The sequence below is a fragment of the Gobius niger genome (assembly GCF_951799975.1).
Source record: "Gobius niger genome assembly, chromosome: 5".
In the NCBI taxonomy this organism is placed as follows: domain Eukaryota; kingdom Metazoa; phylum Chordata; class Actinopteri; order Gobiiformes; family Gobiidae; genus Gobius; species Gobius niger.
In genome coordinates, this window is record NC_136856.1 from 13661192 (window position 1) to 13677254 (window position 16063).

The following is a 16063-nucleotide window of genomic DNA, read 5'->3' on the forward strand; positions in this document are numbered from 1 at the left end:
GGGCACCCAAAGTGTGGGGCTCGTTCTGCATACTTGATGGTTAATTGTTTCAAGATCCAAAACAAAAAATGTAAAGATAGACAACTTTTACATCCTGTAAAATGTTTTTTGTAGTCATGTATAAATCCCCATTACAATATCATTCATTTAAATGATTATTATTATTATTATGATTATTTGAACATGTTAACCTCATGTCAAATATGAAAGGTTTATAAAATGTTTACAAAAAATCCTATAAACCCTACCTTTAACACAATCCTGCATTTCACACTTTACACACTTTTTTTTAGGTTAACAACAATAGAAACTTTATTTTCACAACTTCAACTGTATTCATATTGCTGCAAATAAAAGGCCTGTTTGCAGGAGTCCAGTTCTATTCTCTCGTAGTATACTGTAAAGTGCCCATTAAAAATGCAAACCGGCTAAGCCCAGTGTGGGGAGACTACGATGAGGGGCTCTCGGTTTTGCCCGTTGATGATTGGCCAGGGGTTGAAATAAGGGAAAACTGCCTCATTGAATTTAGCATTGTAGAAAGTGAACAAGTGGTCCATGTTGTCAGCATTATAAAACGCCACTTCCCCGCGACCGTAGTCCAGGTATACCCCCACCCGCCTGGGAGGTTTGGACGGATAAATCAAGCCATCCTCTGAGTCAGTGCAGGCCTCGTACTCACTGCTCCCGTCGCCATTGTCCCGAAGCACCACAGTCCAGAATCCATCTTCGGGACAGAGGCTGATCTCCTCCTTCCTGTTGACAGACGCAGTGACTACTCCAAGGCCCCACGCGGTTTTTGTTCCCACCTCCACCTCCCAGTAGTGTCGCCCTGAGGTGAAGCCCTCCGAGCCCAGGACAATGTTGTAGCGGGTGAAGCGCTCTGGGTTGTTGGGGAGGTTTGGACGGATATTGCCCACTTGGACACTGGTGCAGCACTCGGACACCCACAGGCAGGGGTACGCGGTATCGGGATCAAGGGTCACTGTGGTCATGGCTGGAAAGAAATACAAAGAGTTCAGAAACCAAAGCAGAGATTGATCATGTAGATTTAATTGTACCAAATTTGAAAAGTACAAGGAACAAAACATTATAAAGTGTAAATCATAACGGAACCAGGAAAAACAGCACAGATGCAGGATGCTTATATGTTCTCATTCCCACCTTTCCTAATGCATTTCTAACACCCCAGTTCATTACACGAATAAGTTTATTAGCACTTTTATGGTCACTTTTTGAGGTCACAGTCATAGTAATGCTAACTAAAACTAGCTGAAAGCTCACCATCAATAAAAATCCTCTATAGTCACATGGACAGGGCCTTTAACTGCACACAAAGCATTTTAGGCCAGTCCATTGCATAACATTTGTGGTTCACATCCGCCTATGCCTTCCTGTCCTCTAACACACCTTCCTTTTTTGCAACTGAAACTCATGTTTTAATTAAATCGATTGCGACGGTGCATTTAATTAATAGGTGACCGTAAAGGCTTGTTTGCAGCATAGTTTTAACTTTAAGTAATAAAATGGAAACTATTTTGTGGTAAATTTAAATGGCAATGAGGGGGACAGTTCCTTGGTAAAAGATGTATTTATTTGTTCGGAAAAAAAAGAAAGACATTGAAATCAACATGAGCAATAATATAACACATACTCCTACACCTTCCATCACTATTTTAAAAAGGGACTATCTGGAGTTTGAAAATGTTAAAATGATGTATTTTCCTCCCCTACATGTTAGTTAAGTGTAAGATCTAAGGTGGCAGTAGTGGGTATAAAAATGACCAACTTGCATCTATTCCCTTTAACGCAGTTTTTCCTGTTCAAACTGTGAAATGTTTAGTTTTGGCCCAAAGGATGTGCAGGAGGGATTGCTCTCACAATCCAACCTGCACATCCGAATTGTTAAAGAAAATGAATTATATGCATGTTTCACGCCCGTGCACAGCTTTGAGCGGGGGGGAACCAACCCCAAAATAAATTGCACTAGTTTAGATTCTACTTCAAAACTAATAGTTTAAAAACATGTACAATAGGTCGGGATGGATGAGAGTGTGATTGAGAGTGTGCATGGGGACGACGGATGGAAATTAGCCCAAGGCTACAATCCGGTGTGGCTTGTTTACATGCATGAGACCCATGTGTGTTCATTAACATGCACTATCCCAACCAAAAACCCCCAATAAAATTTAAAAAATAAGAATCACTCAATAAACTTTTTTTTCTGTAATTACAACATACTTTGTGAGGAGGGCAAAAGTAAATTTCCTCTGCAACAATAAAAAGCCAGGTCAGCTTTAAAGGGAGGGTATTATGCAAAATCGACTTTTTCAAGCTTTACCTCATGTTATTATGTCATTCCCTGATTAAAAACATGCCTGAAGTGTTGCCTTGGCACATTCACATATTTTTGAGTAATCTGTAAAAACTCTGATGGCAGCCATTTTAGGGACAGGTTTGCCTGATTCCTCCTAGGAACGCCTCCACCTCCTGGAGACGCCTCCGAGCTTTCGTCACCAGCCGAGTAACCAACCACTGCTCCTCAGCAGAGTGTGGAGGGGGCATGTCGGAAAGGGTCAGAGGTTCTTAAAGGGACAGAGGCCTATTTCAAGATATTCGCTACAGCCATTTTGAGAGAGCAATTTTATACAAGGCAGTTATTCTAATTTACTGCATTTACAGACCAACAGAAGGTTTGGTCATCATTGTAGTGTGCTATAGACTGGTGCTATGTGATTGAAAAAAGCATAATACCCCCTCTTTAAGTAAATATGATAATTACTTTATTTTGGACCGACCCCACCAATGGGCTAAGGAAGCGGAACATGGGACTAAACCACTGAAAACAATGTAGACAGTTGTGAGGAAACCAGGTCCATGTTGAATCAAGCAGACCCAGAATGAATGAATTAATGAATTAACTAAGAGTGTGTTATTACGAAAAGACCGAAACAAACCAAGTCTAATACAGGACTAAATTGAGTCTAATCCAGGATTACAGGAATTGACCGAGGACCACAATGGATCTGAACACAATAGAACTCAATGATCCTGGAGAAAATCCTTGGCTTCGACCTTCAGCTGAGACGTGTTGAATCACGCGCAGCCAATTGAGTGAAAAACGAGCCTTGCCAGAGCTGTGGCTAAACAGACACAGATACATTTGAAATGCTAGTGTGTATAACTACTTTGACGCAGCTTGAATTTAGATCTGTCAGACCGAGTGACCCGTGGTTGTTATACTATCAGGGACAAAGGAAGAGGGCATGTTACAGATCCATTAATCATTGCATTTCTCACATTCTTTGCAGCCGAGGCTTCGAGGAGCTTAGGAAGAGTTTTACAGCGAAGGAAAATAAACAGTTTAGAGGATTTCAAACAATGGGCCACAGTCACTGACTCGCCATATAATTTATGACCACCTTTTGTTAACACGAATACTGGCTTAAAGGAATAGGCCACCGTTTTTACATACTAAGATATGTTCTTACCTCACTTTAGACGTGTTAATATATCCCCGTCTGGTCTTTGTCCGTGCGCTCTGCCAGGCAAACGGAGCACATACGCAGCCTCTCCCACATGTCATATAGCTCCAAAAAAGCTCACGATAGAAGCTACCAAGCTCTTCCACGTGTTCCCTATTTAAATAAAGTTACGTGAAGTGTTTTCATGCGAAGTATATTTACCCAGAAATGTAGCATGTCGATTTTATAAGCAAATAAAAAGGGGGACTATATTGTGAGGCGTAATGATACGAGGAGTAAAACGTCCGCGCAGTAACTCCTAAAGGTTATTGCCGGAAGTGAGCGGGGGAAGTCTTTAGGAGTTACTACGCGGACGCTGTGCTCCTCGTATCATTACGCCTCACAATATAGTCCCCCTTTTTATTTGCTTATAAAATCGACATGCTACATTTCTGTGTAAATATACTTCGCATGAAAACACTTCACGTAACTTAATTTAAATAGGGAACACGTGGAAGAGCTTGGTAGCTTCTATCGTGAGCTTTTTCGGAGCTATGTGACATGTGGGAGAGGTTGCGTATGTGCTCCGTTTGCGTGACAGAGCGCACGGACAAAGACCAGACGGGGATATATTAACTTGACTAAAGTGAGGTAAGAACATATTTTAGTATGTAAAAACGGTGGCCTATTCCTTTAAAGGGATTGCATTTGTGGAAACACTTCAGATGAATTACCAAACTTGAATGCAAATAAACAATATCAATGTTACAGTAGCTAGTTAAGGCTCAGACTTATGTTGAAGTAATAAAAGTTTTGACCATAAGCTTAAGGGACTTGTGCTTGGCCCTTATGAGGAATATTTTAACAGAATCGGCTTGGTATTTCCTGGCAGTGGATCATCCTTAGACATTTTTCACATACTTAAATGATTAAAAATTGTAATTTCAGCTGAGCAAATTAATTTATGAACAATGTGTCATAACTATACAAAACTCTACTCATCTTTATAGAGGAAATAACAAATACATTATAAACACTGCACATTTTAAATAGAGCTTATTTTGAGATTAGCATTTGAGGTTCCATTTGTATTTTTATCCAAATAGAAATGGAATCTGCAAAACCTCTATAGTTATGCCGAAGACAGAGCTAAAATCCTGTATTTACCTGACTGAAAGATCGACCACATCTTCCTCCATGTTCTGTACTGTAGAGGTCCCAGTACCTCCCCAGACTGCAGATCTACGCTCACCTCCAGGGGGCGCTCAAACAGGCTCTCAGCCCTAAAACAAACAAGACAGGAGCAGACAGACTCAACTCTGGCATGCAACAGCAGCAGGGTTCAAAATAACATTGTCTCAAAGATTTTCCAGAGGACATTTTTGGGCCGACTTCATGCAAGCCTTTTCAAACTCATAACTTTAAACTGAAGAGAATATAATATTATTTGACCTCATCCAGAAGTGCCTCGGAAACTTGTCACGTAATCAGAGCAACAGCTATACTTTTTCCTCACATGGTTCCTAAAAATACAGGCATATTGCTTGCAGTTGCTAGTAAATTCTATTTTATATTGTATACCATTTAAAAGATGTAAAATTTCAACTATTGGTATACTTACTAGTAGTAGTAGTTCCTAATCCTTTTTTCTTTTTTTTTTTAAAACAAAATCTGAAGTTTGATATATTGAGGCAGGCAATTATCACATATGATATTATTGAAAGCCTTACAATGGCATTATAAAATAGAAACATACTCTAAAGCTTAAAAGTGACAGTTAAGCTCTGTTTGAAAAGTACTTCATCTAAAAATATCCCACAATGGACATGAAATACAATGAAACGTTGGCTTACTTTGGCTAAGTATCAGAGTGGACAGGACAAATGGGGGGGAAAAGATTGAAATAAAATGTACTGACGATAAATATTGAGCCCAAAATTGTATTTTTCCTTTATTGAACGGAAGTCGATATAGTAATTGGCGTGACAGCCCTTCTGCTACAAACTTGGTGAACCCACTGCAAATCTGATTAAGCCTGCAAGTGCTCATAAACAAGCTGTGTTCTGTATTTGTTTATCTATAGTGTGTTAGTTAAATCGCAGTTATGTCCCAACATCCTGCCACAGCCCGAGGTGCAGATCATCACAGGACAAACGCAACAGGCATCACATGGACGCACAAGACAAGGCGACTTGATCGTGCCAAAGTTACTCAATGAGACAATAGTGCAGTCACGTAGCAGATTTAATAATGTGATAAAGTGTGATTCAATGGTTGAAACTCACCCTCCGATGAAGTCTTTAATACCCTGGAAAAAGCAGATTCAAACATGTTAGATAAACAATGACTTCAGTATTTAGCCACTTGTTGTAACCAGTCTGTAACACCTGAATGAATTCAGCGTGGGAATTTGATCTATCATTACAAGAATGAACAATAAATATAACATCAATGTCTGTCTAAACATAAAGCTTGTGTATGTGTAAATTAACATTATAATGTCTTGTGCCTTTATCAATTCATAATGCATGTTTTACATTCAGATACATAGAATGAGTGCATCACAGCGGAGGTTTTTCTAATTGTCAAACAACCAAGTCCAGTCGACGGCTTGGAAAAACCTCTGCAAGGTTGCATCATCTATAAATCTAGACTCCGTGTACCTTGAGTTGCTCTGGGTCCTCCTCTTCACGGAGTTTGGCACAGAGTTCGTCCGCTGTTTTTTCCAGTTGGCTAATCTGCTCTGTGGCCTCAGTGAGAGCCTCATCCAGTTGATTAAGTTTGTCCTCTTTTTGTCTCTGTAGTTTCTGTTTGATGCGCTGCTCCTCCTCCACAAGAAAGTCCCTCAGGCGTCCGATCTCCGCTGTAACCTGCTCCTCCAGATCGCCAGCTTGTTCCTAAAATTCATGTCAGGTTTTATGCAAGTACAATAAATAAACTTAATCCATATGGGGAGAAATATTTGCATTGCACTCCTTCCCCACAAAAAACACAATAATTCAGTGGGGGTAGAAATACTGTTTTTTTTTTTTTACTTAAAGTAGAGGGACAAATTCAAAACTGGAAATTGATGTAAAACCACACTGCATATAATTTCATCCAATAAATAGAAATAAAAGCTTAATGTATGAAAAGATATTTTCATTGTTATTAAATACCTAAAAATGACCAAACACACATTGTGTTTGCTGTGAGCGGCTCACCTCTCCTAAGACCTGCTGTAACTTTACTGCTTTACCAGCTTGTCTCCATGGAGATGTCGCCAAAGCCAAATATTCTGTATTGCTGGCAACAGTATAATCCCAAATGTTACACAATGTGCTTTTAAGTATGAAAATTGTCAAATGTAAAAAAATTAAAATAAAAAGGAAAAACGTATTTCACACAAACTGCTGATTGTTGTTTTGTTTTTCATGAAGAATGATGCTGTTAATGGGCAGGTGTTTGACTTAAAGTAACTACTTTACTGCAGCTTTAATATTCACCTTCTGCAGGTCTGCAAAGAGGAGATATGAAAGAATTGAAACCATTCAAAGTTGTTTTACTTTTAATCCAGTTTTTAAAAAATGTAGTGGAATAGATAGCACAGATACTTGCTTTAAAGTAAAGTAAAAATACCTCAAATTTGTAATCAAGTACTGTACTTTGGCAGTGTTACTTTCCATCACTGCTACTATGAATGTCTGAATGTTTACAAAACATATGAACTGGCAGCACATGTAATGACAGGAAGAGGAAGTTTCTACTCTATTTGTCCATATCCTGTCAAACACAGAACTGAAATCTGTGATTGTGCATATAAACTGGGTCAAATAGACAGACAGGAAGACGTATGCTGACAGTAAGAGCATATTTGATATAGCTGCAGGCAAGGCAATGAGTTCACCCTACGCACCCTCCATGTCCACATATCTAACACACACACGCACGCCTGTATTCAAAGATATGCCCACGGGTATGCGACAGAGCCCTTATCTGTATTTCTGAGGGCATGTGGCACACTGTGCGCTTTAAGATGGTGTTTGTCTTTCTCACCCACTCTAAATGAAAAACACAAACACTGCATGACACACTCACCAGTCACAAAGCACCAGACTGTTACGTATCACGGTTTGAAAGATTTACGGTTTTACAAAAAGTGAGAAACCCCAGGTCTGGTCATAGTGAGTAATAATAGTCGACTCGTCCTGACGACAGGTAAAGGAGGAATGCAGGTGAGCGCTGCCTAGCAACAGGATTTTCAGGTTCTGTTCCCACAACACATCTGTGATGAGTGTCTGAGCCAAAGCAAACAGAACAGACACCAGTGTATACAGGCTTACCATATACCTTAATGAGGAGTATCTTCTCGTTGGTTTGTCTTTGGAAGAGTGTGGCGTCCTCCGCCTGTAGTTGCACTCTCTGCAGGGAGACTGAGAGCTTGTCCTGGACAAAGAGTCACATGAAAAACATTAGAGCGGTGTCACTAGATGGAACGAGGGAGATAATCTGATTGCCTCTTTGCTCTGAAAAACAACAGTCTTAAACAGGACTCATATGATGCTCTGGCTCCATCCGAACAGCGTGACCAACAAACTCAAACGGAACAGGAATTTAGCACCAGTAAATGTTCAAACATGGACTGTCAACAGAGTTAAAAGAGTAACACTGCTCTGTTGCATTCCTGTAAAATGCTGAAATGCCACAGGTACCAAAATCAGACCCGGAACAGGGGGCATCAAGGGGCTCTGTTAATATAAAGCAATATGATCCCTGAATAGTGTTTTAAACCAACTTGGCAAGTTAGGCTGAAATAGGATGTGAGCTGAATTGGCTGACTGACTGACATTTCTTAAAGTAGTTCTTTAAGTAACATGCCTCACCTGCTCCACAGTTACAGTCTGTTTCAGCACATAGTTGGGTTTATAAGACTGAAGAAAATCTATGCCACTGAGCTACATGAGCGCATGTAATGGCATGTCAAATCTCTGAACTATTCTACTTTCTGATAACTTTCTGATGTACACGCACGTGTCAAACAAAAAGGGTTTTAGAAGCTGTACCCTGTAGTTTTCAAAGGCCTCGTTGATGGGGATGACATTATGGGTCTTGTGGTCCCGGGACATGCCACACACCAGACAGATGGGCAGCTGGTCGTCCTCGCAGTACAGTTTCAGCTTCTCCTCATGCTCTTCACACATGTCTGAGCACATCCGAGGCCAGTGAGAGATTGAGGAGGCCACACTGTTCATACTGGAGCCGGGCTCGCGCTCCTCGGGGTCTTCTAGCGAGTCTTGCGTGTCCCAGGCCATGGGCCCAGCCGCCACGCTCTCCATGACGCGCGCGCGGCGCACGCTATCCACGACGTTGCACAGCAAAGAGTTTGGACGCAATTTGCGGGCGCACGATTTTCGACACTTGGGACAGTTGACCAATTCCTCTGCTTTGACCTCCCAGCACTGGATGATGCACTTCTGGCAGAAGTGATGTCCGCATTCGAGGATGACTGGGTCCCGGAACAGCTCCAGACAAACGGGACAAGTAAGCTCGGACTGAAGCTCCTCAAGTGCGTTGGCCTCCGCCATTCTCTACAGCAAACATAGTCCCGAAATATACCAACAAGTGACAGAAGTTTCAGAAGTCTGTGCTAAGTGAAAAGGGAGGGTGCGCTCGGTGAGGATGCGGAAGAGACCGGAGGCGTGTTGCAACAAGCACAACTGCACGCCCCCGGGACAAACAGGTTCTCTGATAGGCTAAAGAACGACTTTTCTGCAAAATTTTGGGCCCGACTAATCCTCTATATAAATTGAGACTTTTAATTACAGAACACATTTCAGACATAGCTTATTTTTTAATTCTTCCATGTTTTTGAGAGAATGTATTAGCCTGTGCCTTCAAACGTCGGTGATTTACACTATAAATTCCAATAAAGTCTAGGTGACACAGAGCCAACAGCTGTTGTGTCTGCAGGTTAGTTTACACAACATCTGCAGAAGACAGTGGGAGGGAATACGATTCCGTTTTAGTGTTTGTGCATCATTGTGCAGGGTCTGAACAGGGTTTATTTATATGTGCTAGTGCTTGAAATAATAGATGTTCTTTACTCTAATGTTAAACATACTACATTTTCTGCCTATTCCTATGTCGAATGATCAAGTCAGGTTAAAATATTAGGCGAGACAGGAATCTTACCTTTTATTTATTTGCACAATACTTCTCTACAGTAAATTAACAAGCTATGTGAATGTCAAATGATATCATTAATCCAGTTGACTTCCATTGCACCCTATGTTACTATATTTTTTATAAGAGCCTTTCATAACAACCCTCAAGGTTAGAGAAGAAAAGCATTGCAAAGCACATCAGTAAGATTAAAAAGGTCCATGGCAAATTCAACAAAAGTGAAAAGCGAGATATAAAAGAGGTTTCAACCACTTACTTACCAAAATTACATACATTGAATAATAATGACCTAATGATTGGTGAATTACAGTAAACCTACAGACTTTGTAGGACACTGGGGAGGGGGCTGGTCACCCACAGGGTATGTGCTGACCGTAAAAGGAAATTAGACAGCTAACCCTTGCACCATTCAGTCTGTCACAGAGGAAGCCTTGGTTTTGTTAACCCCCAGAGCTCAGACTTACCGGAAACTTCCTGCACTTGTGACTATAGTTCAGCAGCTCTTGATTGATTCCTCACTCAGTGTGCATAATGTTTTTTACGCCACTAGTCCAGTTTTTTACTTTGGTTCTCTTGCACTGCTCCGTTATTTTGGTGCAAGCAGAACTGAGCCAGGACTTTTTTAAATGTCCACATTTCTTTTACAGAAGAACTCCACCACTTGGTTTTGTGGGACCAGGGCTGCAGCCGATTTGTCAGCGCTTCAGAAACCAGTACCACTTTGCCACTCTATATCAGAGAGAGTACCGGGTGCCCCTCTTCTCCGCGTACATCCTCAAACCTGCAAATGGCAAAAGACCGAATTCTACATGGATGTATGAGCCACAGGTGAGTAGTATAGGATGCCTTTTGGTCATCCTTTAATGTGAAGTAAATGTAAAACTAAATCTGCCTTCTCTTAAAAAATGTACACTGCTCTTCTTAATTAAACCTTAGCAACAAATTTAAAAAAGAATGCATTCCAATCCACTTGTTTTCTTGTCTAAATTGTTAAATATCTCTGTTTGAAGTTGGTGTTTCCCGGTGCCGACCCTGAGATGAAACCTTTAGCCTATCCCACGAAGGAGAACAACATTATAGAGAGCCAGGCTGTGCTGCAGGACTACAAATACTCCAACTACACCAAGGGGCATCTAAATCCCAGCATGCATCAGGAGACCAAAAACAACCGCGTGTCCACTTTCACTTTGACCAATATTGTCCCTCAGCGTGCCGGCTCTAACTCAGGCCCCTGGAGTCAACTCGAGCAAGAAGTGTTGCGGCGTTTTAAGAGGGCTTGTACCGGACCGATGTATGTAATCACAGGGGCGTTGCCGTACAAAGACAATGGACACTGGGTTAATAATCGCGTGCTGATCCCTGAATACATGTGGTCAGCCTATTGTTGTCCACTTTATAACAACAGTTCCCCAGATGCTAAACATTTCCCCACATATGCAGCTGTGGGGAGGAACGACCGCCACAGCGAGCAGGATATTGTGCCGATAAATCCCCATGCGAAGAGCTCAAAGCTGGGCTACGATGTGAAGCGCATGTCCTTGGAGGCACTGGAGGATATTTTGACACAAAGGCTGGCCACGCCAATTCATCTGTTTCAGGATCAGTGTCAACAGCAAGCAACTTACAACAAAGGCAGCACCAAATGAATGTTATCAATGACAGCATGACAATGGACAGGTCTATGTTTGTTGTCTTAAATTTAGTGTTCAAAACAGTGTTCAAAATTTGAGCAAGTCAGAATTTCAAGGTGATCCCGCACACCCGTCACACTGACTCTGCAGTGTGTTGCCTTCAACGAGAAGACTGTTGAGTCTACAGGCTGAACTTTCTCCCTTCCCTGCCCTCCCTCCTCTGCTTCACAAAATGTGGTCTTCTCTAGCCCCTGAAGGACACTGAACACGCCCATTCACCCACCCATTGTGTACATAGTTATAGATTTTGCTCTATGCTCTGCACCGAGGCATTGACAGTAACCGATTTTCTGTATCTTCTGTGTTTCATGTAGTGAAATTGACAATAAAGCTAACTACAGCCTATGTGTGGTGTATGGTCATTTTTTATCTAGTTTTTAAATATGGTAGAAGCCTGGGCCACTGATGAGACACAATAGTTCAAATAATTAATATTGAAGTATATTGTTTGTGTAATATGTAAAAAAACACACACTATTGGTCACCATTGTGGAGGGTGCCAATATTTATTATCAACACACAATGGATTGATCATGACTGTTTTTAGGCCTTAATGGCAAGTTTTTGTGTGTAACAGATGCTCATCCATTAAGAACATTTATTATATTCATTTGCAATGTTTCTATTCACCTTTATTGTCTGCACTAAAGGTTTTTGTAATACATTTAATCACTGAAGAGTAGCATTTAGGCAATGTATATATGTATCCCCTAGAGGGAGCACTTTCAACATATTCTGAAAGTATAAGACATTGATCCATTGCCAATATAGAGCTCTATAGAGCATTTTTTGTAGGGGTGTGGTGTTGTTGGTCTAATTAATATTAGACGTTAAATAACATTTTCTTGTACAGACATTGAGCCAATGAGATTTTGGACAAATCGCTGTCTCTGACCGCTTAGGTCTGAGGTCAAATGCACAGGTGACATCAATCAGTCACTTAGGGATGGGTCTTGCATTTCACATAGCACGTTTATTCATTCAATCTTTATTAAGGACACAAGTGAGAACACATTATCTATATTTATTTAGCACAGTGCAAATTTAGTAGTTTTTAATTAGTTTTTTACTGTAGTAATTGAATAAAGTGTCTGGACATAAAAAAAATATTTATAATTCATTAAGAAATAAGGATTTCTCACGCTACTTAAAATACAGCTATTATTTGCATAGAAGGGATCTGTGTAACTTTCCTACCTGTTGAACTGAAGACAGGCGCACTGGCTTTACGTGTTCTAAATATAACACTAAGGTGGGATAACTAATAATTTCACAAGAATCATAGTGTTAACTTAAAAGTAAAACATACAGAAGTAGGTAAGGTAAAGTTGATAAAGTCCTTACAGCTTTTCCCTCTCCAGGTGAGCATCTTTCCATTTCCGTATGTAACATTTGCTCTGTTAGTAAACGTAAATGTACATATAAATGGAGGAAAACAACGGAGATGTTTTTCAGAGCCATCAGTGAGTAGCGCTCACCGTAGGACCATGCAGTGTGGGTGGAGTGGCTCGCGCAGGTGGTTGACTTTCGGCACGGGCCTGCTGGAGTGCATCTGCTTTGCTGGAGCCGTGTTCGGATGGGCCTCTCTCGTCATCGTCCTCCGGAGCGACGGATACTTCAGTTCACTATGTTTAAACGCCACCGCGATCAGAGCCCCAGGACCAAACAAGACGGCGGACTCCGGTGCCAAACTCAACATGAGCTTCGCTGGAGTCAACAGTACGCATGCTGTGGGTGAGCTTCAGCGTTCTTGGCTAATTGGGCCAAAACGTGTTTTCTGCAACAACAACAAAAAATATATGTTTTGTGTGTTTCTGGCAGAGTGCAGTGAACAAGATGAGCAGTTTTCTCTTGTGTTCACCATCACGTCCTTTGCATCAAATTTTCTATCCTTTCCCAGCGGTTTCCTCTTTGATTGGGTCGGCACTGCAGTCGCACGGCTCTGCGCAATGTGAGTTACCATTCATATACATTTTATAGGCTAGGTGATGTTGATCTTAAAGGTACATTATGCAACTTTTTATGTGACACGTGCAGCCACTGTGTCACTACAAATATATATTTTTTCCCTCCCACATATAAAGTTACATGATACAACAATCACCCACTGGTTAATCTGCATCACCTGCCTACATTGGACAGATTTTTTCTCTATTTTTTTTGTTAAAAAAAAAACGTGTGCATAGATTATTATTGGTTATTCACTACAACATCATTATAAACAAAGCAGTGTACTATTCTGAACAGATGCATCTTCACTGTGGGGACATTGATGGTGGCCTTCTCAACACCAGGTAACACGCTTGACCTTTCCTAGGCCTATCATGAATGAATAGCACCAACAAAAATTGCTCTTCTCTCTCAGTCCTGTCTGTGATGCTTTTCCCTGCTCTGTCTCTGATGGGGGTCGGAGGCAGGATGTACCTGATGACAAATATGCAGGTGTGTGTCCACTACCAAAAAAACAAGAAGGAATATGACATATCTACAACCTCTTTTTTTTATTTAGAAAACATTTGCTAATAATTATGGTTGTTTGAGTTTTGAGAAAAAAAATATTTTATGAAGGTGGGGAACCTGTTTGGTGCTCGTCGCTCCACAGTCATCACGGTCTACACTGGAGCGTTTGGATCATCCTCTCTCCTCTTCCTGATCATTAAAGTAAGAAACATTTAAAACAGACATTCAAAGCTGCTTTGTCTGACGCAGCTGCCGTTTTTCTAATTGTAGCTGTTACATGAAGCTGGGGTCAGGCTCCACAGCTCCTTCCTGTTTCTATCAGCCTGCAGCATTCTTCTGGTGCTAAGAACGCTCTTCCTGCTGCCTCTGAAGAGAATACCTTACCCACTACCTGAAAACTACACCTACGGGTAATACTGTATGACAATGTTAACCACTAATTTTAGTTTTATTGAATGCAGCTAAAGTGTTCAACGCACACATGTGAGGAGTCAAACAAATATATCCTTTGGTGCCACAATACTCTTGTTTTTTTCTGACAGAATAAGATGCTGTAAATCCAACACTGCAAGGTTGAGAAGAATGGAAGCAAATAATAACTCTCACACATCACTGGATCAAACACAGGATGAAAACAGCACATCGTTGACCAAGGGTGTGTAAAATTGTGTTACACCACTACATAAATTGTCATCTTGATTGATTACATTAATTAATTGTATTACTTATCCACAGAGAAGAGTTTTCGAGAGTGTTTGCTGACCAGTTTCTTTTTTTGGCACCTGCTTTGGTTATCTGTAATACAGCTGAGACATTATCTGTTTATTGGCACACTCAACCCAATGCTGCAGAGGCTCACGGGAGAGGACCAGGCTGTCGGTATGTAGCAGTGCCTTATTTATGCTGAATGTTTTTACGTTTTTGTGCCATTTTTCAATTGTCTTGTGCTGCAGTAAGCCAGTACATCAATGCCTTTGCCATAACTCAGTTGTGTGGTGTAATGTGCGCACCTTGGAATGGCGTCATTATGGACAGACACCGAGGCAAATTAAAAGCTGCAGGTAGACCTATTGTCATTCATCTTTAAACGTATTGTTTATATATTTTATATATATATTTTTTAAACTTAATTCTTTACAAGGATGAGTCTATAACCATGTTTCACAACTTACAGGGGAACTTCTCAAAGTCACCGTATGTCCCAACTAACTAACTAACTAGCTAACAATAAATGTTCACTTTTACTATTTACTGAAACAGGACAAAACAAATTTCATCCCACAATCAGGAATAATATTTGGTACTGGGCCTACCGTTATCAGTCCTGAAAGCGCACAGAGCCCTATCCTCTGGGTTGCCAGATCCAATTCCAATATATACCAGCCAGCAATTAGCCTAATATATTGCAGATGCTGCATATTCTACCTGTAACCACCACAGTAAGTTACTGTGCCCTCTGTGTGTTTTGCAGGGCTTAATGAGCGTGAGGCTGACCTGCGTGCTGCGATGCTGTCCCTCACCTTGACGTCTCTATTCTGTGTGCTGTTTTCGGTTTGTGCCACAATCCCCATCCTGTCACTTCAGTATTTAACCTTCTTCCTGCAGGTTTTAAACAGAGCCTTTTACACTGGCAGTGATGCAGCCTTTATCCACGTCATGTAAGTTCATAAAATGCAAGTTTGTGTTGTGAGAGCACAGGCTTTCTTCTGGTGGGCTCTTCCGAATAAATGTTTAAGGTGAAACAGTGAATTGATGCTGTACTTACGGAAACTGTAAGTCAATGATACCCAGGTGTATAAGGGAAAGAATGAAAGGGGGGAGGGGGGGGCATTTATAGCAGTTTATGTAGGTAGTAGTAGTGCTGGTACATTCTATTTCAATCATGGTTGTTTGCACTTTTATGATCCAAGCTATGCTTGACTATTACCTTTTCTGTTCTTAGTTTCCCATCCTGTCACTTTGGCAAACTTTACGGCCTCATCAAAGGTCTATCAGCTCTTCTGTCTCTGCTGCAGTATCCCTGTTTCATCCTGGTGGAGGATGTGCTGAATGGAGACCCTTTATATGCAAGTATATGTTATACCGTCTTTAATACTTTACAGTAACTTATTGTTTGTATCATTTCTTCATTCGCAGGTTAACATTGGTCTCAACGTACTCGTCCTGGTCATCTTCATTCACCCGGTGTCTGTCTACATCCACTGTCAAAGTCTTGCTTCAAAACAACAGCCAAGTAAAGACGATGCTGTTCTCTGTTAGTATTAAATAATGTCTGTACACACCAGAGTG

The 16063-nt window shown here is 41.0% G+C and overlaps 2 protein-coding genes across 2 annotated transcripts; one reads left to right on the plus strand and one right to left on the minus strand.

The window, feature by feature from the left end:
• Nucleotides 1–185: 185 nt before the first annotated feature.
• On the minus strand, nt 186–9115 carry LOC306963766 (zinc-binding protein A33-like). Its single transcript, XM_079557460.1, has 6 exons — nt 8504–9115; nt 7791–7886; nt 6125–6358; nt 5747–5769; nt 4629–4744; nt 186–994 (listed from the first exon to the last, which is right to left on the minus strand). Exons 1-6 carry the CDS (start codon nt 9023–9025, stop codon nt 429–431), a joined length of 1557 nt encoding a protein of 518 aa, XP_079413586.1. The 5' UTR covers nt 9026–9115; the 3' UTR covers nt 186–428.
• A 3648-nt stretch (nt 9116–12763) lies between these two features.
• Nucleotides 12764–16011, plus strand: slc43a3b (solute carrier family 43 member 3b; the record flags this gene model as incomplete). The annotated part of the gene is given in 13 exon segments (XM_079557039.1): nt 12764–13048; nt 13136–13265; nt 13562–13608; nt 13680–13756; nt 13883–13975; nt 14045–14184; nt 14317–14429; nt 14510–14653; nt 14728–14835; nt 15246–15432; nt 15717–15844; nt 15911–15912; nt 15916–16011. Coding segments are annotated over 13 exon segments (1512 nt in total). The 5' UTR covers nt 12764–12801.
• Between the last annotated feature and the right edge of the window lie 52 nt (nt 16012–16063).